The sequence below is a fragment of the Sceloporus occidentalis genome, unplaced genomic scaffold, assembly GCF_023333645.1.
Source record: "Sceloporus occidentalis isolate IW3139 unplaced genomic scaffold, rSceOcc1.0.p SCAF_55, whole genome shotgun sequence".
Lineage (NCBI taxonomy): Eukaryota > Metazoa > Chordata > Lepidosauria > Squamata > Phrynosomatidae > Sceloporus > Sceloporus occidentalis.
The window spans coordinates 4,682,043-4,705,110 of NW_028317035.1; the positions used below are offsets into that span (position 1 = coordinate 4,682,043).

Here is a 23,068-nt window from a genome sequence, read left to right on the forward strand (position 1 = left end):
TCCTAAAGCGTGAGTAACTTCACATCTTTTTCTATGTTGGCTCAAAAGTTTTAGCACAATCCTTTTATGTGTGAAAGTTTTAAAACACATGTAACATGACATTCAGCACTTAATGCACATGATAGCTCAGTGTCACCTTTAAATGAATATATATATATATATATGTGTGTGTGTGTGTGTGATAAAAGTTACAGTATACACAACATGGCGTTGGATGTTGCTTTTCCTATAATGACCAATATTTTTTCCTACCAAGCAAAACATATTGAATTTATAAAGGCTTCACAAAAATGAGAGAGGATTTTTGATTGGTGTGTATATTACCCAGACTATCCAAAACAGGTTCCAGACGTGTCATTAGATATTGCTATATAGTAACATAATAACTTTACTTGGAAAGAGTCCAGGTCCATCAAATTCATTCTTCCATTGAAGATTCCATTCCCTGCTATTCAAGAAGAATGCAAAACCCCACGTTGAAGCAATTTCCAATTGTTCCTTCCTGATCCCATTTGTCACTGGATCAACAAGCTATGATTAATCATGTCCTTATAAAAAAAACTACGTCCATGAACATTCTTCTTTACAGAAAACAAATCACCCAGCCCGTTTTAAAGGCATCAATTGAATTTGATAGCAAAGTCTCTAGAGGTAGTGAATTACATATATTCATTTGTCTTATGGTAAAGAATAATTTTTGAAGCTTTAGGTGAAAATTCCTTTTCTCAATTCATACCTGATGACCTCTTTGCTCCATCCTGTTAATTAGCATTATCAAAGAGCAGCTTTTATTGGTCCAGTATGTATTTGTTTAATATTATCATGTCCTGCTTAAGACATCTTTTTCTAGTAAAAACTTGGACTAAGGTGAAAACAGTCTTGTCTGCTTTATCCGTAACACAGAATACAATTGAAATGTGTTTGGCCACTGCTGTGGGATTTAATGACTTCTTTCTACTTTTGGAAATATTGAAAACCTAAAGTGATGATGGGCATTCCTTAGAACCTGGCGATATGTCATTCATAACAATCTAAAAGTAACCTATGTCTTTCTAAAACTAGGGTTTGAGTAATATGTAAGTGAAACTAGCTCTCCAGGTTAACAACGTTTTAGTTTGTTAAGGCTAGCTGTGTGACTTTTGCGGATTAACATTTCACCTTAATGTTTGATAAACATGTGGCTTGTTAATCACTGTGGGCATTGTAGGTCCACATCAGCTGGGATTATGTTCAAGATGTCTGTGTATCACATTATGCTGTGTGGCAACATCGTGCCCTGAATAAAATAAATGACAAAGGACTGATTACGGTTTGAGTTTTACAGCAAGACTAATGGTAGACTGAAAGGTGGCATGCAACCACAGTATCTGATCTGTGATAGCATCTGGTGGTGCTTTATAACGTAAAATGTAATTATAGCAATATCCTTATCTAGTGTAATATAGGAAATCAAAGTACAAGAAGTTTATTGTATTATAAAATCATATTATACAGATATTATTGCCCGTAATTCAACGTATTATTGAAAATTGAGTTTTCTGCACCTTTCCTGCTGTAAGACAAAGCTAGTCTACATGAAAAAGTATCTCTGAAATATGTTATTTTATAGACACATTGAAGGGTTTGATATAATTGTTGGCAGAAAATTATGCATATATTTCCTCAAGTGTATTTTCCCTATTGTTGGTGTCTGCCATTGTTTTACTTTTCCCTGCAGTATGCCTCTGTGGGTTATATGTTTGCATCATACACATATATGTGTGCGCAGTGTCAACTGGTGTTTTATTTCACATCCTTTCCAGGCAGAAAAGCCCATGCATCTGTTTTAAATCACCGTATGGCCAACATCCTGCCCATAATTAACCAACCTGTGGAAAATAATACTTAAATCCTGTAGTATAATTTCTATATGGCCATCATGTGCTTCCTTCTTGAGGTTGATTAGATTTTGATACAAAACAGTTGGAAAATGTGATTGGATTTATGATGTAAACTGTGACATACCTTTTTATGAGCTTTTGCAAACATTGGGGCTCACAAACTGCCTAAGGAGATCCTCTGATCTCCCCTGTCTGGCCAGAGGGTTGTGGAATTTCGGCTGCCTTTTGACTCATTAAAGCTGACCGCTATGAGGTGTTCGGGACAGGTAAACAGTAGGTTCCTGTGGTCCCTGCCCTGGCCATGTCTCCAGAGCCGGCCTTAAGTGTTCTGGCGCCCCCCCCATCCCAAAAAAAGAAAGGAAAAAAATCTACCACCTCTGCCCCTTATCACTATCTACGCCCTATCCTTACTTACCTTGTTGCCGGAGTCCTGCCATGGGAGCGGGAGGCGTCCGTCTTCCCACTCTGCCATGATGCACGCTTCACAGCTGAGCGCCAGAATAAATCCGGCGCTCAGCACGAAACGCCGGTACCGCGACAGAGTCACGGAGAGTGAGGGGCGCCGAGCGGCTGCTGAAAACATCACGAGCAACCGCTCGGCGCCCCTGCCCGGGACTTAAATGAAAACACCGGGTTTTTTTTGTTGTTGTTTAACTTTAACATCATCCATGTTAAATAAAGTAAAAAAAACCTTTATTTAACATGGAGGATGTTAAATAAAGTTACAAAAAAAACCAACAATGTTTTAATTTAAGTCCCGGACGGCGCCCCTGTTGCTATGGCGCCCTGTGCGGCCGCACAGGTCGCACACCCCTAAGGCCGGCCCTGCATGTCTCCACCCACCTCCAACAAACGTGTCCTGATGTGAACACCTGAAATGTTGGTGGTACGATGTAATCATGAAGCAGGTACATCATTTGGCAGCCATTGGCCTTAAAGTGCTAGAGCCACTTAGTCATTCCCAATCTGGCCATAAACCCCAGGTTTGTGTCACTATTTTTTTTTCTTTCTTAACGGCTCCTTTGATCTACAGAGTGTTTCTGTATGAATAGATGGACCACATCTTTAATTTTTATCTATTTGCTGTCAAAGCTAAATGTTTAGATGAACACTTTTCAGGTGTACTTTAAATGTTACTGCCTATTTAAAGGGACACTGCCAGTAAAATAAGGTTTAAATTACACTTAATTTACATTTTTATATATGTGTGTGTATATATACACCTGTGTATTTTGCTTTTATATGATGGATGCATTTTAAAGAAAGTTTTTATGTTTAATCCATCTGGCTATGTCATAGGTTTTTTTCTCATAATGTGACGTTTCACAATCGTAAAAACAGGTCTTATTTTACAGTCTGTTGGTCACTGGGCAAAGTCGAAGTAGTCTGAGAACATGCCATGATAAGGCACCTTTAGAATGTATAATGGCATATTGTTATCTCCTTATTTTCACTTTTGGAGGTGAGGTTGCTGGTTCTCAAATTCCATCTCTCTAACCTAAGAAATCTCTGGTGTCTTTCGTTCTTTTTGTTTTGTCCCTAGCAACGCCCACCACTAGTTACGGTTTCCCCCACACAGTGAGCTCAATACGTCTGATGCTCTTACAATGGCCTATTCAACTAAAATATCTAGTCTTGGCTACCCACAGACACAAATTGTTTTATTCACTAAAGGGGGAGTTTGGAAGAGAGTGTGGTTTTATCTCTTTGACTAACGATTCATTATGAATGATCAACCCCAATGAACATCTGCTGCGGAAAGAGCTTGGCTGGCCCTGTATAATAAGATACAAACCAAGTAGTTTGCGTAAATGGGATAATAAGGTAAAACCCTTAAGGTAGCGGCATATTAGAAGAGATGACCAGAAGGGTTAGGAAATCAGCTGCAATGTACCCAAAAAACCAAGGCGGGATATGTGATAGAAATATCAAAATTTTATTCTGGTAAATATAAAAGCATTCTTTGGCAGTAACAAAATAATAGAAAAGTGATGCTAGGTATCCAGTCTGCCTAACGCGTTTTGTACCTAACACGGAGGTACTTATTCATAGGCTGGCCTTGTATAATGCATAATTAAATGTACACCCAGCAACTGGCATAACTGCAGCTCCTTCTTCCTGTCTCATCGTAGTGGTTCAAAATAGTTTAGAAAGGGCTCTTCCGACCTGGACCGCACTATTCCGGGTCAGAAGGGTTCTTTCTAAACTATTTTGAATGGGCACAGCGGGAGACGGGCATGGGCGTAGGAACCGGGGGAGATAGATCCCCCCCAGTAACTCATGCGGGGGGGACCGATAATTAAGAAATCCCCCCCAGGGCCAGGGCAACCGATCTTACGCGGTCCCGCACCTCGAGCCCTGCTACTTACCTGTGGGAGGGTCTTCTGTACTGCACAGAGGAACCGGAACCCAGCAGAGTTCACGTGACATTACATCACATCCTCTGTGCAGTACCAGAGAACGCAGAGGGAGGCCGCGCCCTCTGCTGAAGACTGAGCGGCATCGAGGAGCTGCAGTGCAGGTAAGGGGGTGGGGAGGGTGTTTGAATAAGTATGCCTGATTGAGGGAATTAATCTGTGAATGAATGAGTGTGTGTGTGATAGAATGGATGTGTAAGTGCTGGAACCTAGGCATGATGGGACTGTGATTGCTGTTAGCAATCACACTCCCATCATGCCAAGTCAGCCAGTACATGCTGAAACCTAGCTAGCTGCCCCCCTTGTGTATTGATGCTGCCAGCAGTATGGGGTCTGCACATCACTTACAGCCACCCTTTACCAGCATGTACTGGCTGACTTGGCATGATAGGAGTGTGATTGCTAACAGCAATCACAGTCCCATCATGCCTAGGTTACAGCATTTACTGGTTGGATGTGAAGGTGCTGGAACCTAGGCAAGATGGGACTGTGATTGCTGTTAGCAATCACACTCCTATCATGCCAAGTCAGCCAGTACATGCTGAAACCTAGCTAGCTGCCCCCCTTGTGTATTGATGCTGCCAGCAGTATGGGGTCTGCACATCACTTACAGCCACCCTGTACCAGCATGTACTGGCTGACTTGGCATGATAGGAGTGTGATTGCTAACAGCAATCACAGTCCCATCATGCCTAGGTTACAGCATTTACTGGTTGGATGTGTAAGTGCTGGAACCTAGGCATGATGGGACTGTGATTGCTGTTAGCAATCACACTCCTATCATGCCAAGTCAGCCAGTACATGCTGAAACCTAGCTAGCTGCCCCCCTTGTGTATTGATGCTGCCAGCAGTATGGGGTCTGTACATCACTTACAGCCACCCTGTATCAGAATGTACTGGCTGCCTGGGTATGATAGGAGTGTGATTGCTGTTAGCAATCACACTCCTATCATGCCAAGTCATATTGCTAATTTTTTTTGTCCAATTGTGGTGTGTTACCTACTTTTATTAAAAATGTGAGTTTTTATTATTATTTTTAAAGGTGGGGGGTCATTTTCGGTTTTGGCTAAGTGAACCGTGAATGTTTTGGTCCAGAATTTTCATTTTGGTGTATCCCTAGAATAAATAGAACTATTTCATTTTTAATTATCCTGAGTCCTGAATTTGTAGTCACAAAACTTTCTAGGCCCAGAAATCAGTGAGAGGAAAAGTAAAGGTTTTGTGTTATTTACTTTATTTTAATCTGCATGAAGTGGCCCACTGCAGAAAAACCTTGGACACCCCTGGGGTAGACAGTGAGAAGGGGGGGTAGGGAGAGGGTAGCTAGTGAGAAGGGGGGGGTAGGGAGAGGGTAGCTAGTGAGAAGGGGGGGGTAGGGAGAGGGTAGCTAGTGTGAAGGGGGTGGTAGGGAGAGGGTAGCTAGTGAGAAGGGGGCGATAGGGAGAGGGTAGCTAGTGAGAAGGGAGGGTAGGGAGAGGGTAGCTAGTGAGAAGGGAGGGTAGGGAGGGGTGTAGATAGTAAGAAAGTGTGAGAGGGGGTAGATAGTGTGAGAAAGTGGGGATCTGATGGGGGAAAATGCTGTCCCCCCCAGATTTTTAGGGGTTCCTACGCCCATGGAGACGGGAGGATATCGGCTGCTCGCACACTGTGCTGAGATAAGGCTGCAGGAGTTGTTAGAGGTAAGCGGGCGCGGGATAAATGTTTTATGTGTGTATGTGTGTGAGTATGGCTGTGTACGCGTGTGTGAGAGAGCATGGATGTTTTATGTATGGATGTGTACGTGTGTGTGTGAGTATGGATGTGTACGTGTGTGTGTAAGCATGGATGTTTAGGTGTGTGTATGAGCATGGATGTGTACGTCTGTGTGAGAGCATAGATGTGTACATGTTTGTATGAGAGCATGGATGTGTACATTTGTGTTAGTGAGTATGAGTAAGTCTGTAATTTGTGTAAGTGTGTTTACATACGTGTAGAGTGTTTGTTGGCAAGGGGCAAAGAATGCACAGACAAATTGTTTAGCAGCAATGATGGCACAGTTATTAAGTTGGGGGAGGCCCGGGGCAATTTTTGTACCAGGACCCTGTGGTCTCTAGTTACTCCCCTGCACCCACCTCAGACCTGTAAGCCTGTCAGTGAAGTTAAAATATTTATATTTGAAAAATAGTAGTACACAGTCCTGTACACATAGTATTTTAGTAAACATACCAATAGTTTAAAAAAAAATACTGGCTATTTACATACCTTAAGATACAAATGGGGCACACAGTTTGTCTGATCACACCTGAATCTAGGAGTTAATATTTTGCAAATTTTTTTCATAAACCTTCTCCGAATCTGACAAAAAGAAAGTAAATATAAAAATAGTAAACAAAAAAGTCGGTGATGTCTTCAAAAGACACAGATCTAAACTGGACTCATTGTTTAGGTACATTACAAAATGTGTTGGGTTTTTTTGTTTGTTTGTTTTTTTTACATCCCCTTTACAAATAATTACACCATAAAATTCTGTACTTGGAGGAGTGGTAATCTCTATGTGTTTCCTTAAAGCAGATACAGTATCTGATTTCTTGGCTTATTGGAGATCATATTAATGTTTCTTCATCTAATATAAAGTGTACGGAAATGCACAGCAGGGCTTTTCTACCAAATCTGTCATCAGTCATGTGTTTATAGCATGATACACATCTTCCACACCCAGAAACCACTGTAATTAACATGGAATGATTCTGGCTGATTCATATACGTAAACAGGAGTTGAGATGGCCGAAATATTACCTTTTAGTTCAGACACAAAGTTAGGCAATGGGAAATTCCACCTAAGTAAAATAAGACCTTTGTTGGATGGAAAATAGCTCTATTTTAGTTAAATAGGAAATTATGCTATTTAAAAAAAAAATGCATAATGGATTCATTAATCTTACTGATACCAGGAAACACAACAATGATAACTGCTGTGTGGGCTACATGTGCATTGAATTTTGTGACCCAACAGTAGACCCACCTTCCTGACATTTCAAATGGCCCGAGATTAACATGTTTGTATTTGGCTAGGTGGAGAAGCCTTACTGATACGTGTGCTATTTTGTGACCTATTAAGTAAGGCAATTAGAAGAATATGCCTTATTTAAGCAGTTCTAAAGTATACATGTGATTTAAAAAAAAAATCACTATTTAAGGGAAACTTTTTCACCTATACATTGTGGTAGCAAATCTAAAAGAAAAAAAAGTTACTTAAACATTAAATCACTCCTATTAAAAGGTATAGAGATAAAAACTATAAATGTAGCCAGGTAGACTGTATGCGCACGCACAATGCTCTTCACAGAATACATGCAGAACCTTGTTTTGTGATAAAACAGAACGCACTCTGGGTAAGTGGATATGCTTGAATAGCACCAAGAGTTAGTACCATGTTAGTACACAGAGCAGGTCGCACACACACAAAATTATATATATATATATATATATATATATATATATATACTGTATATAACGTCATACTTACCAGCAGTGACATGTTTGTAGATGACAGGTTCACTGCTCTTTGTATGTTATGTGATCTTTATGGCTGTAGAACATTGTTTCCAACCCACCAAGGAGGCTCTCAGAGGGATAAAAGAGCAAGAGAGGGATGTAGGTGCTAAACAGAGACTTTTTATGGTGACCAGATGTACGTATTTTTCCAAGACATGTAGTTATTTAACATATTACTGCATACTTAAGTATACATATTTCATCTATACATTGGCTACCAATGGCAGTCATGGTAATGTTCTGTATAATCTCACTTGAAACTATACCCTGTCAATCATGTCATTTGTGGATTACAGGAACAGGTGTCTTTTTATTTTTAAAATATCGGTGTCCCGCCATCATCCATCTGCCCTGTTTTGGCTTTTTTTAAAACATTTTTAAATACTCTGATGACTTTTCTGCATGTGGCATGCGGACCCTATTCAGATGACCCTGCTTGTGGAGGGCATGATCATTCCCCTTAATAACTGCTACTGCCAAGTGTAAAATGGTGTAGTGTGTGTATGTATATCATATATAAGTGTTTAGTTTGTCACACACCGAAGTATAAAGAGTTATCCCCTTCGCTCAGGAGTACAGGGTCACTGTCTATAAATGCACACAGTGCAAAACATGTGGTGGCAGCAGAACAAAAGGAAACAAAGTAATATGCCAGTTCTGCTACTTTTTGTGATCCTTTTTCCCTAGATTAGTTTAGTCTTTTATTTACACTTATTGCAGAATAAAAATCCCAAATTATATGTAGCTTTAAGAAATAAGGTTGGCTATGGTAAACATTAAGTTGACTGTTCCTCTTTTTAATGTCGTTTATTGAGTAATCTCACGTTTGGACATCATGAATTAGGTGGGGAAGAGAGGCCCAGTTTTGACTTATAAAAAGCAATGATAAACAATATTGTTGTTGTTTTCATAATATTGCATTTCATGAAGCCACGTAGTGAAACCTCCAAGGCTTGGGCTTTCGGAATTTGGTAGTGTGATAATATACACATAATGCCAACGCTGGGCAGGGTTCCAGATGTCCCTGCAGGTTTCTGGCCCGACACTTATTGAGGCTTGTTATGGCTTTCTTCCTAACCACTACTACTTTCCACATTTCCACAAAGCCTTGGCATCAAAAAGTTGCCTAGATTCTAATCTGACCTCATCTTAATTAAGTTTGCTTTTGGGTTTCCAAGGTAACTGATGCCTTTTTTCAACCAAACTTGGGTATTTGTATGCTAATCACCAGCTATAGTAAACTGTATTGTAGATTTAAAGTTGTGTGTAATGTGACCATCGCTGTATTAGTGTCAAATATTATTTGTGCCTTGGTACTGTTACTGAAAGTCCAGTATATCATATTTACATGCCTTACATAAATATTAACCAAATTTATCTAATTAATAATGACCTGTAAAAAGATCAGCTTCTAGACTCAGTTTGACAACCTTTGTTTATAATACACCTGTGCTGTTATGTTGCTGATCATCAAAAAAATATATATATTATTTTAAATATTTAAAATATTCATTTTCCTCCTTGATTTCTGAGTGTGCCAGCAATTTGCTACAAAATGATCTAACTAAAAGGATTAAAAAAATAATATATATATATATATACCGTATTTGCTCGATTATAAGACGAGGTTTTTTTCAGAGCAAATGCTCTGAAAAATACCCCTCGTCTTCTAATCGGGGTCGTCTTCTAATCAGACCTCAAATAGAGGTCTGATTAGGAGACTAAGATCCAGATCCCCCGCACCGCTGCAGGGGACCTGGATCCTCCTGTCTCACCCCCCCCCCCATCATACACACACTTACCGGTGCTTCCTGCTGTACTGCCGGGGCAGCGGGTTGACGTCTACGCGATTCGCGTAGACAACGTCCGCTGCAGCCGGAAGGAGGTGTGGCTAGCAGCGGGGGTTGTCTGCGTCCGTCGCGTAGACCTTCCCCGACTGTCAGAGATCAGAGTTCCCCGCACCGGAACCGCACCGGTGCGGGGAACTCTGATCTCTGACAGCCGGGGAAAGTATACGCGACGGACGCATACAAACCCCCCCTGCCAACTCCACCTCCTTCCGGCTGCAGCGGAAGGCGACGTCAACCTGCTGCCCCGGCTGGAAGCACCGGTAAGAGAGGGCTGAGAGGGGAGAGAGGGAAGAGAGGGGTGAGAGGGGGGGGGGAGAGAGTGTGTGTGTGTGTGTTAGTTAAATGGGGGTATAGGGTGTGTGTGTGTGTGTGTGTTAAATGGGGGCATAGGGCATTTCTGGAGTGGCGTTAAGGGGGCATTTAATAGAGCACTCTGCCTCCTGAAATGCCTTATACCTCCCTATATGCCACTCTGCCCCATAATATGCCTTTTAACCCCCTAAATGCCAGAGTGGCATATAGGGGTATAAGGCATTTCTGGAGGTAGAGTGCTCTATACAATGCCTTTTAACTCCCTTAATGCCACTCTGCCTCCTGGAATGCCTTATACCTCCCTATATGCCACTCTGCCCCATAATATGCATTTTAACCCCCTAAATGCCAGAATGGGATATAGGGGTATAAGGCATTTCTGGAGGCAGAGTGGCACATAGGGGGTCAAAAGGCATACCATGGGGCACAGTGGCATATAGAGGGTTAAAAGGCATATCATGGGCCACAGTGCCATATTGGTGTGGCAAGCCTGGGGGCAGATGTGCGTAACTGGGGGACAGGTTGGAAAATACAAGGAAATAAAAACAAAAAAAATATTTTTCTCAATCATAGCTTTTATTTAAAAAAATAGTTTACATGAATTAACATTTACTGGTAAAACTTTTTTCCTTTAGGGTCGTCTTATATTCAGGCTTTTTCTTTTTTTCCTAAGTTAATATTCAGATTTTGGGGGGTCGTCTTATAATCAGGGTCGTCTTATAATCGAGCAAATACGATATATATATATATATATATATATATATATATATATATATATATATAAACAATATTATATGTTTGGTTTAGTGAAAAGGGAAGAAGTACTTTTGTAAACTTAAATTTCCTATTTGCTTTTATATGCTTATACTTCTCGTATCAGAAAACCAAAGCTGATGGATTTGTATAACAACTTTTTATTGTTAAAAGCCGCAGAAATGGAGGTTGGTAATGTTAATTTACAGAGGAAGGGCACTTGTATTAAGTTATGTTAATGCTTGCACTCATTAGACTATAATGTGGACAGTTTATATATATGTATATATGTGTATATATATATATATATATATATATATATATATATATATATATATATATATATACGATACAGTTAGGTTTATGAGAAGTTTTTGGTTAAATAAGTGCTTGTTGCATTTAATAATGCATTATTTAAAATCTGAGAGTAAACATGTTTGATCATTTTAAGCAACGTATAATGTGTTTTCCACCATCATGTAACAAAAGTTAAAATATTATGTTAAATAGACCTTAGGTGGCAGTATTTTTCTTTCTAACTAATACCACTTTAATGGATAATACTAGTCTTTACTGCCCTGTTTGGCTAATGAATAACAATGTGTGAATGGCTTTATTGTTTGAAAAGAAAGATAGATGAAGATTGTGTTAACCCTTTTCATAGCTTTAGGTAGCGGTGGCTCTAGGTTTTTAGAGTGGTAAGCAAAATATTTTACAGTAACTCATCTTAAGTATTACTGATAATTATACGTAAAATAAAAAATACAATACTAGTGATCACAATTTTGCTAATAAACAATTATCGATTAAATAGCTGCTGTAGTAGGGGCGAGGCAATCTTCAATCGATATCACTATAATTGTTTATTAGCAAAATTGTGATCACTAGTATTGTATTTTTGTTTACGTATAATTATCAGTAATACTTAAGATGAGTTACTGTAAAATATTTTACTTACCACTCTAAAAACCTAGAGCCACCCCTACCTAAAGCTATGAAAAGGGTTAACACAATCTTCATCTATCTTTCTTGTCAAACAATAAAGCCATTCACACATTGTTATTCATTAGCCAAACAGGGCAGTAAAGACTAGTATTATCCATTAAAGTGGTATTAGTTAGAAAAAAAGAAAAATACTGCCACCTAAGGTCTATTTAACATAATATTTTAACTTTTGTTACATGATGGTGGAAAACACATTATACGTTGCTTAAAATGATCAAACATGTTTACTCTCAGATTTTAAATCTGAGCAACGCACTTAACATAGGCTGAGTAATGCATCAGTCAACTCTGCGACATTCACAATTATGTCTGATCCTTTCTGAGAATTGTAACTTGGTGTTGGTCTCTTGCCAACCCTATCATGATTTTAGTGCATTGTGTATTAAATGAAGTAGCATGAGTCACATTTCTATATAAAAAGCTAGATTGGATTTGGATAAAGTGTTACATTTGGAACAATCAGCAAAAATTAATTCATTGGTAACTATAAAGATTGCGCCAAAGTTAGAAATTTACCAAAGAGCAGTTTCAGTTTGTAAGCCTGTGCAATCCATTGGTTGTATGTTGTGTTAGAATTTCACCTAATTTGATTAGGAAATCATTTTTCACTGCAACATTAAGGGTGATCTTAAAAGAGCTGGACATTGATAGCCTATTTTGACTGGTTCCTTTAGTGTGATGTGATAAACATAAAGGGTGGAAAAGAACAAACCCCTACTAAACTATTACTAAGTACACATTTAAATATATCTTGGTGTAAAAGAAACTGTTACACAGAATTTTACACATTTGGTTGTTAATGAAGGTATATGTATACGATGATTATATGTGGATTATGGGTTTATAGTATCCTGGATCATGTTGAAAATAATGGTAGTGGTCTCCCCTTCTTTACTTTTCCTATGTTTTCTTTCTTTCATTCATTTTTCTTCCTCTCTCATTCCCCTTCCTCTCTCTCTCGCCTTCCTCTCTCTCTCTCCCCCTCCCTGATTGGCTCAAAGGACAAAATACCTGCTCAGTGAGTTATAGTTATTTCCATATTTTGATAAGACTCAAAAGGTTAATTGTATCTGAATGTGTCACCCTTTGGAAAATGACACACATAAAGTGACACAAGGTGTTCCACAGTCAGTTCCCTGAAACATAAAAGTAACGCACAACTAGCCTTTTTTAAACATACACAACCGTTTTATGTAGCCTAATTTCCCATAGGGGATTTTTTAAAAAGTGTGACATCTGTCCTGTAGAGTACAGTACCGTTCAATAGAAACACGTTTGATATCAGAAACATAGAAGCTGGGCAAAATAGTTTCCCATGCTGCAAAAATCCCCCCCATGCAAATGGAACACCATTTATTAAGAGACCACACAGCTATCATACAGTGTATATGATGGCTAGTATGTCCCTTTAGTGTTATTGTAGCAAGTTGTGCAATGAAACACTTTTCATGTTGTTTGTTAAATAGTTTTGTTGTTAAAAAATGACCCATGCACCTTTTCCATGTTTTAAGAGATTTTGCTCCTTTACCATGAGATTAGAGCAAAGACCCAGAGAGTTCCCAGGACTAGTCATAGCTTTTTTACCCACCCTTTGGCCTCCAGTCTTTCATAAATGGATACAATTCACACCGCTTACTAGCTTTTCTGCAATTCAGGCCATTTTCCGCAGGCATTGTTTTATTTATCCATTGATAATGACTTGGCATCCAGTAGGTATGTCAGTCATGCCCCACGTTCTTCAATTCCACTCACGATCATCATCCTTTGGAAGTGGCAGCTGTAGAAAGGCACACTGTCTGTGCAGTGAACTGCTGCTCATGATATTTACGGTAGTGATTTTGTCTGAATGACCTCGCAGGTGAATAGTATAAGCATTAAGTAGCGTGAACAGCGCCCTTAAAATAACAGACGCTGAATGCTTCAGCTGCCATACATTTTATTCTCCTCTCTCTTTAACAGGCTTCATGTCTCTGTGGTACAGCACCATGCCTCCTCTGTGGTTGCTGCCCATCTACAAAGAACTCCACTATAACCCGACTGGCATTCTCCATCTTCCTCCTCCTCGGGACCCTAGTGGCCTGCATAATGATCATCCCAGGTGTGGAAGCCGGTCTTCAAAAGGTAATGCACCCAGGCTGATTAAAAATGTGGATTTTAATTCAAATAAGAATCTATAATATGTGCACACGCTACTAAAATAGCAGTGTCAGAGGTGAAAAACCCATGTCGTAAAGTGCACACTTTATGGCCAGATTTTTTTAATGTCACCTAGCCGCTGGCATATACAGCCACTGTAGCAGCAGATCCTGTTGGCCAGCAGCACAGCATGTATTTGCCCAGTGTGCCAGATGGCAAATCCAGGCCTGATAAAGTATGTCTCAAAATGTCCAAATAACTTACTCTCTTTCAGCTCCCGTGGGTCTGTTCCTCATCCACAACAATTGCTGGCTCTGTGAACTGTGATGTAATTGTGGGTCATCAAGCTGTGTACCGCATGTGCTTTGCTCTGGCTGCATTTTTCTTCCTTTTTGTCATATTAATGATCTGTGTGCGCAGCAGCAGTGACCCACGAGCAGCAGTGCAGAATGGGTGAGTGTGTTAAGAGTAACCAGGCATAACATTATATTATAACATTTATTTATAGAGTGTCAGCAGATTTAGTTGAATACTGAAAACTAACAATAACATTAAAATTGACAATAACAGTAAGACATATTAAGATATACTCACACAGAAGTAAAAGATGATCCTCTCCTTGCAAGCTTACAATCTGATTATTGGTTTGTCTTAGTATGTCAATTCTAGTTTCATCATAACCTTTGAATGTACATACCATAAGAAGCGCTGATTGTACAATATAGGTGAAATATACTGATAATAAACAGAAAAACCATAGAATTTGAGGGAAGATGAGAACCATGCAGAAGAGTTGGGGTTTTAACTGTATCACTTCTCTATTCAGAGTGAAGGATCAGCTTAACAAGCCAGCAAAACTCATTGAATTGTGCATTATATAGTCCCAGCTTGAGACAATGAATGTTGCATTATAAGCCTTTCCTCCAGCAGAAGCTCACTATGGTTGGCTCTTCATAATGTACAGAAAAGTCATGGATCTGAAACAACTCCTACTCAAACTCACATGTCAATCCTCCCTTTAGTAAATAAACTCCTCTGTATTTATTTGAGTTCAGAAGTGTTCAGTCTCACCTTCACTAGCTGAACAGAACACAGTCAAATATTAATGGTTTATGGAACATATATTTATGTTAATCTATTTAAACCCTTGCAGACTGCATTTCTTGTTATACGATTTAGTAATACATAATGTCCAATACATGTTTATAGAATATTTATTTTTGTTTATGTCAACTTTAGGTTTTGGTTTTTTAAGTTCCTGATATTGGTTGGAATCACAGTTGGAGCATTTTTTATTCCAAATGGGACGTTCGCACAAGGTAATATAGCAGAATTAGTTTCCCTTTTATTTTAAATACTACCAATAACAATTCTGTTCTCTGGTGCCATCCATTTTTTTTGTTAACTATCAACATAAAACTGGTATTGACGTCCCCCCAGCAAACATAGATGTACGAAAGGCTGTATTGGTTTTTTTCCCATGACCATGCTTCACTTTTTCTACATCTAACTCCCTATCCAATATTTAATATTCCTTCCTTCCTTCCTGGCAGTTTTCCACTTTTACATCTGACTCTCCTACTTTGGTGTATAATGGACCTTTAGTTTTATTACTTTGTTTATCTCCTGTCTGCTATTTGTTTCTGTTTTGACTCCTTCGTTGTACTCTGACTTTGACTTGTTGAATCATTTTTTTTTTTTTTTTTTTAACAGTGTGGTATTATTTTGGCATGGTTGGTGCTTTTCTATTTATTCTGGTCCAGCTTATTCTCATCATTGACCTTGCCCACTCATGGAGCCAGTCGTGGCTTCAGCTGGCAGAAGATGGGAACACCAAATGCTGGTATGCAGGTATGGCTGGAAAACTGTATTAAGCGCAACATTAGCATGTCTGGTTAATTTGGAGAAAGTAGAGAAACTATTTCTGTTTTCTTTAAATCTGCAAAGTAGTGACTGACTCTCATATTATTCCAGCTCTTCTGATCTGCACAGCTTTGCTATATGCTGCCTCTATTACTGCCATAGTGTTCCTGTATATATATTATACCAAGCCCGATGCCTGTACCCTCAACAAGGTCTTCATCAGCCTCAATCTCATCTTTTGTGTCATAATTTCCATAGTGTCAATTCTACCCAAGGTTCAGGTAAGGAGAACACATAAGTGAACTGTATGATAGAAATATGAACCCATACCATTTACAATATAAATTCAATGCACATTATATATAGTACAATAATTAAAAAAAACTGTGAAATAAAATACAATTTACAAAACAGCTTGCCCCTTTTTCCCCAGGATGCCCAGCCACACTCAGGATTGTTGCAGGCTTCTGTTATTACCTTGTACACAATGTTTGTCACTTGGTCTGCAATGGCAAATGTCCCAGGTGAGTACTTACAAGGAAGCCAAATAATATTTAGAAATATGGAGATGACATAATTTCCATGCTATCTGAATAATATTAAGGAATAGATGGTGCAAAATGGTGGTAACACAGAAGCATATTAAGTGATCCATTATAATATTGAGGTTATAGCCCATACCTTCTACTGCGTTGATTAGTCATCGAACATATCTGGCAAGTTCATCAGAACAGTGCATTTTTGTGTGTGTGGAACTGTAATTTTAATAAGAATTCTTATGCTTTCAGGACATAATATTTTCTTTTTTGCTGTTGCAGACAAGAATTGTAATCCTACCTTGTTGGCTATTATCACCAATGCTAACACCACAGCCTCCATCTCATCAACCTCTACTCCGGTTCAGTGGTGGGATGCTCCCAGTATTGTGGGCCTGGTTATTTTTATCCTATGCACCTTGTTCATTAGGTAAGCTGATGGAGTTGATTCATTGCCTTTTAGTTTCAATCATCATGATATTGTTAGCAGAAAGCTTGTATTACCTTCCTTTTGTGTGAGGTAATCCCCATGTGTGGTTGGAGCCCGTTCCCACTACTGTCATTGTTCAATGCCTGCTGTAGTTGTTGCCATCAGATAACAAACATTCTTGTAGTTGAAGGGATCTAAGAATTAAGTGTTTGGCTTCAGACAATATTCATCAAGTAACTAAAATAGATATGTAGGGTGGCACAAAGGTTTGCATTATCTTTCAGATAAACAGATACATAAAGGGATTTAACAAATACACCTGTGCATTCAGATTCATTTTGCATATTTCTTTAATTATAATGAAAATGAAACGGCCCAGAATTTTTGTTTGAAGTTTGTGGGCTCCTTCACTCTCACTCTCTCACATTCTCTTGGCACTCTCGGTCTCATTCACTCTCTCTCACACTCTATGCTTCTGTGTTTAGCAGCTCGGCTTCTTCTCTAGCATCTGCTTGATCTTTTTGTTCTTCTCTCTTCTATCTTTCCTCCTTCTTTGTCTCCATGACCTCCTGGTGAACTTCCGCAAATTTGGCGGCGCTTCCAGTGACATCCACGATTCAATTTTTTAAAATTGTTTAGAGCATAGCTTGATGTTGATGAGTAGTGCTCTCTCTATGTCCTGTAGAGGGAGGTATCTAGAACGACCCCCAGAAAGGAATACAATTAAACAAACACACTAACACATTTGAATAGTAAACTAATACAGGTTGTTAAGGACCCTTAATCTCCAAAACCACTTTTTTCATTTTAGCAATCACTCTATATCATCTGTTAATCAGAAGTAGGTGACTCCTATAGAGCAATTTCACGAAACCTTAAAAACCAAAATAAAACAAAAAAAAAACAATGTATAGTACATAAGCGAGATACTCCTATCTCCCATTATCTATGGCATGCCTGTTTTTCCTGAAGTAAAGAATGAAACCTTAATCAGTCCTCAATCTCATTTTAGATTCAGGATAGCATTATGTATGTGTATGTGTGTGTATATATATATATATATATATATATATATATATATATATATATATATATATATATATATATTTTACAATATTAACTTTGGCTTTTGAACATTACAAATTGCTATTTGGTTACTGATTAGTGTCCCTTTAGGTCACTGTTCATTGATTGGTCTCACTGATCTATAGCCAGTGACCTAATCTAATCATCCCTGTCACTAACACAATAACTGTAACATAACCTTAACATCTATCTGTACCTAACACTTTTGCTATCCACTAACAACACCGAAACATTACCCCTAACTCCAACCTATCCTCTAGACATAAACTAAGCTGTTTCGTCAGTTATTTGAGTGCTAGTTTTGAGATACCAAAAAAAATTCCCCCTAACCCGGGGAAGGAGAGGCACAAAATAAAAATAAAAATCTCTTGTCTCGAAACCGCTTTGTGCACCTATGTAACACATGGTGCTGTTATTGGTTAATTCAACTAACACTTGAGAAATACATAATCATATATACCAATGCTATATCTGTCGCACAAGAAAAAAACACATTTCAAGGTTGTTTGTGACTAACAGGGTTCATAAAAAGAACTGTAAACTTGTTCTTATATTATGGGCCTTAATGGGAGCTTTCAGGAAAATATATACATTTGTTTATTTTAACAGTTTATACCAGGTTGACCATGAAATTCATCACTTGCACCTTTTAAAAAAGCATGAAAGACAATTTGTGTTATCAATTTCCAGTATATATTTACAAAAATATACTTAAATATACTCAGGACAAATACTATTTATTATTTGAACTAACCTGATGTTCTTTTATAAGATAATATAGTATGAAAATATGTAATTTTTTGTATTTAAGATTTCAAATTTTGTGCAAAATTCACTTCAAGTCAGCTACCAAGGAAAAGTTGAACTTCTGCTAAAAAAAACCAAACAAAAAAAAATAATACCGTATTGGCTCGAATATAGGCCGCACTTTTTCCCCCCACTTTAAGTCTTTAAAGTGGGTGTGCGGCCTATATTCGGGATCTTGCGCCAGGCAGCGGGGTTAGGATACAGATCCCCCGCAGCGGTACCGGCACGGGAGGTTGTTAAGCCGCAGCCGGTGACCGTCCGCACGATGCGTTTTACCTCTGCCCCCAAGACTTACCAGAGCAGACTCCCGGGTGTCTTGCGGGGCTGAGTGCCGGCACCGGAAGTTGTATACGCTTATTGCGTAGTTGTCCCCCGCAAGACACCCGGGAGTCTGCTCTAGTAAGTCGGGGGGGGCAGAGTGGCAGCATATCTCGGGGGGGGGAGGAGGACAGTGGCAGCATATCTCGGGGGGGGACGACAGTGGCAGCATATCTCGGGGGGGACGACAGTGGCAGCATATCTCGGGGGGGGAGGAGGACGACAGTGGCAGCATATCTCGGGGGGGGGGAGGAGGACAGTGGCAGCATATCTCGGGGGGGGAGGACAGTGGCAGCATATCTCGGGGGGGAGGAGGAGGACAGTGGCAGCATATCTCGGGGGGGGGAGGAGGAGGACAGTGGCAGCATATCTCGGGGGGGGGGGAGGACAGTGGCAGCATATCTCGGGGGGGGGGGGAGGACAGTGGCAGCATATCTCGGGGGGGAGGACAGTGGCAGCATATCTCGGGGGGGGGGAGGAGGACAGTGGCAGCATATCTCGGGGGGGGAGGAGGAGGACAGTGGCAGCATATCTCGGGGGGGGGAGGACAGTGGCAGCATATCTCGGGGGGGGGAGGACAGTGGCAGCATATCTCGGGGGGGAGGACAGTGGCAGCATATCTCGGGGGGGGGAGGAGGACAGTGGCAGCATATCTCGGGGGGGGACAGTGGCAGCATATCTCGGGGGGGGGGGACAGTGGCAGCATATGTCGGGGAAAAACTTTTTCTTTATAAAAGCACCAAACTTTTAGGGTGCGGCCTATATACGCGGGCGGCCTATATCCGAGCCAATACGGTATATAGTTTTTTTTGGTGGGTATGAAAAAGCTGTTCCCAGTAGTTGTGGTTAAATGAAAGAATGCAGAAATTGTTGAAAATGCCCTGTCCTTTAGGGGGGAAAACTCCGGCCAGACTTCTGGCACTTATGATGGCTAGCTGTCTGGGCTCCAATCAAGACTCTCACTCCCACAAAAGCTTATGATTAAGCACCTAGTCCGGACAGCTTTAAGCGTCTTTGGCTCATCTCTTAAAATTTGACGTGGAATAAAAAGATTTATATTACTTCAATTAAATTCAAATAATCTGAGTCCTGCCTTACCTTTGTGGATTGTATAAACAGACTTTTGGAACTCAAAGTGTTAAACACTGAGTAAAAATTCACCTATTCAGAGAAGCACACCCTTCCAAAAACTATTAACCTTTATCCTAAATAAAACCATACATCTTCTCCACCTTTGACATTTCCACATCACCCTTGTTAAAATCATATGATCTCCTTCTCCTTCTGTACCAGTATGACTTCACGTGTGTGTACAAATGTGATGAAGGTTCTTGAGGCTAGTTTAATAGTTATCTCTCACAAAACTAGCCAATTTCCAACCTACGGAATAACGGATGTCTGTGTTGCTATACAATGGCCAGGATGTGTTTCCTTCAGGTTACAAGGCCATTCTTTATATTTCTGAAGTACACAACATAGTCGCAGTACATCTGGATCATATGACTATAACTGTTTGTTACATCCACAGCCTTCGCTCCTCCAACAACACCCAAGTGAACAAGCTAATGCAGACGGAAGAAAGCTCTGGAGAAGCTGGGATCCCAATGAGTGATGATGGAGTGCACAGAGCATATGATAATGAGGAAGATTCAGTGGCCTACAATTACAGTTTCTTTCACTTTTGCCTGTTTCTTGCCTCTCTGTACATAATGATGACTCTCACCAACTGGTATCTGTGAGTATAGCCAGTCTAACTGCTTTTATAATATTTATGTCTCTCCCGGACTAAGAGGACATTTACAGCAAACCACTAGTTTATGAGTCTATTATTGTGATTGTCATTGCATTAACTGGCTCTACAATCCTCAACAACCTTTGTTAGTAAACTAGCCAAGTCCAACATCTGAGATCTATATGCTGTGGTTTTAAAAAGGACTCATTAGGAAGGTATAGTGTGAATTATCCAAGTATTAATTAAAGCAAATAAGTTGTTTATCTAAAATAAAATATACCCCAACCAGGTTATTCCTTAGGTCTACCCCTCACACACCCAGTTCTCATTGAGTGGAAGTGTTTCACTACTACATTGTCCTCTTTAGAATAGGAATGCATTTCACTTACGGAGACCACGTCAGCCATGTTTTCCAGTCCAGATAAAATGCTGCCCTGCAGTATGGGGGATGTATAACTGACTAATTGGTTCTCTGCCGTGAGTCTATACATCCCCTATACTGCAGGGCAGCGTTTAATCTGGGCTGGTCAGCAATACATACGAATTATAGTTGTCCTCGAAAACATGACCGATGAGGTCACTCTAATTTAACTGCAGACATTACTTTACAGTCACAGAGAACTGAACCATATTGGAAAATTATGTGAATGGCAGATGCTTTTTTTGCCATAGCCTTCTACAAAAAAGCAAAATAGCTGAACACTGGCTGCTTTGAATGCTTCGTGTTTAGATCACTTTGAGTCTAATGACCACAACATGTCATTAACTTGCAACTCAAAGTGAGTAAAGTTGACATATGAGTCGAATATAAAGGATTAAGCTGTTGCACTTTCACTAATTTGTGCTTTTATTTCCAGACCTGGCTCTACTAATCAGACCTTATCAAGCCCTTGGTCAGCCGTTTGGGTGAAAATTGCTTCCAGCTGGGTGGGACTTCTCCTTTACCTCTGGACTCTGATAGCTCCTGTAATACTCTCTGACCGGGACTTCCAGTGAACTTCTCTGTCAGTTTTCATTTCTGTCTATGTAAAAATATAAGCTTGTATTATAAAAAGGTAGCTATTCTGAATGAAAATGGTCTTATGTTAAAAGGCCATGCTTACAGGTACCAATGCCAGTTCATTGTTCATTCATCCTTCGTGATTAAATATTAGTTTATCATCTAAGAAAGAGTTTGTTCTTTGTTCTTTTAACCTCTTCCTCCACCACTACCCTTACTTTTTTGTGTGGTCCTATCCATGGCAAAATTAGACTTGGATCTTATTATAACTGGCATTCAAATATCTTCGTAGCTCTCATCAAAAGCATCCTTTCATACAGAAGTTAATAAAATGGTCATTTTGACTTGCTGGAAAGGAGTATAATATGGTTTTCCCCCTAAATACAGGGTTATTGTATTTACAAAAAATGTATACAATGACATTGTGGTACGATACAGTGAAAATACACTTTCAATATTGCCTTACATTGTTGGCTCATCATTCCTATTACCTTAGTTTATAACTATATCTGTGCCTTAATTAATTTGAGATGATAATTTAGATATTTTGTAAAATATTTTTATATTGCTGTGTTACATATTGGTAATGCCTGTTACATAATAAATAAAGTATTTGTTTAACCCTTGTCGCACTCATTTGCTATATGTCCACATACTCTTTGAGATTGGCGTTATTTTCACCTGCTAATAACACCCCCCAACTCAAACCTCTTAGTATACAGCCATGCTGAGAAATAGAGGTGCCGCATGATGTATGACCAGCAGGCGGCAGCACCAACGCTGCGTACATAGTAATAAATGATAAACCCGGTGAGAACGGTCATTCCAGGTCACATCAGCGGAGGGACAGAAGGCACATACGTTGGGGTGATCTGTGACCCTCGCCCTAAATCCCAGTGGGACATTTTTACACGCTGTTTCTTTAGTCCAAACAGGCACCCTGATTTCGTATGCGGTAAATGGTGCTCGTTATCGGTGATATACCACAGATTTACGCCAATAATTAAACACGTGACCCTGAATAAACTAATTAGGAACACCGACCTGTCTGTAACGCTTTGGATCGCTACATCTCATGAGGCACTTGGATTTGACCCGTTTGATTTTCACAAAGCCGCACGCTAAAGACAAGGCCTTCTGTCACAAAATAAAATGCGTTAAGAGTTACTGGTTGAGCCCCGATAGGATATGTAGGTTACACGTTTAAATCCCACAAGCAAGTTCACCGCCAGGTCTTATGTTAATAGGCTTGAGCAATCCATGTCAGTAGGAGATGGTTACTCATGTCACTTGAAGCTCAGAGGGGCGTGTACGTCCCTACAATACAATGCATCGCACACACTCTTTCTCTCTGTTTGTTCCAACGCCTCATAATGATGTATTGCTCAATACTTGACTGCATTCCCTCC

At 39.7% G+C, this 23,068-nt stretch overlaps 1 protein-coding gene across 1 annotated transcript; it reads left to right on the forward strand.

The window, feature by feature from the left end:
• The first annotated feature begins 5,910 nt into the window (after positions 1-5,910).
• Positions 5,911-21,655, forward strand: LOC149287964 (serine incorporator 2-like). Its single transcript, XM_089492300.1, has 10 exons — positions 5,911-5,976; positions 13,711-13,872; positions 14,162-14,340; positions 15,127-15,206; positions 15,601-15,738; positions 15,862-16,031; positions 16,184-16,274; positions 16,569-16,716; positions 20,456-20,662; positions 21,517-21,655. Exons 1-10 carry the CDS (start codon positions 5,911-5,913, stop codon positions 21,653-21,655), a joined length of 1,380 nt encoding a protein of 459 aa, XP_089348426.1.
• The last annotated feature ends 1,413 nt before the right edge of the window (positions 21,656-23,068 follow it).

Bases quoted from the DNA above. Each gene is read 5' to 3' on its own strand.
- LOC149287964 (XM_089492300.1), top strand. From the start codon at position 5,911: ATGGAGACGGGAGGATATCGGCTGCTCGCACACTGTGCTGAGATAAGG. The intron at 13,873-14,161 runs GTAATGCACCCA...ACTCTCTTTCAG, and splicing joins TGGAAGCCGGTCTTCAAAAG to CTCCCGTGGGTCTGTTCCTC. The intron at 20,663-21,516 runs GTGAGTATAGCC...TTTTATTTCCAG, and splicing joins ACTCTCACCAACTGGTATCT to ACCTGGCTCTACTAATCAGA.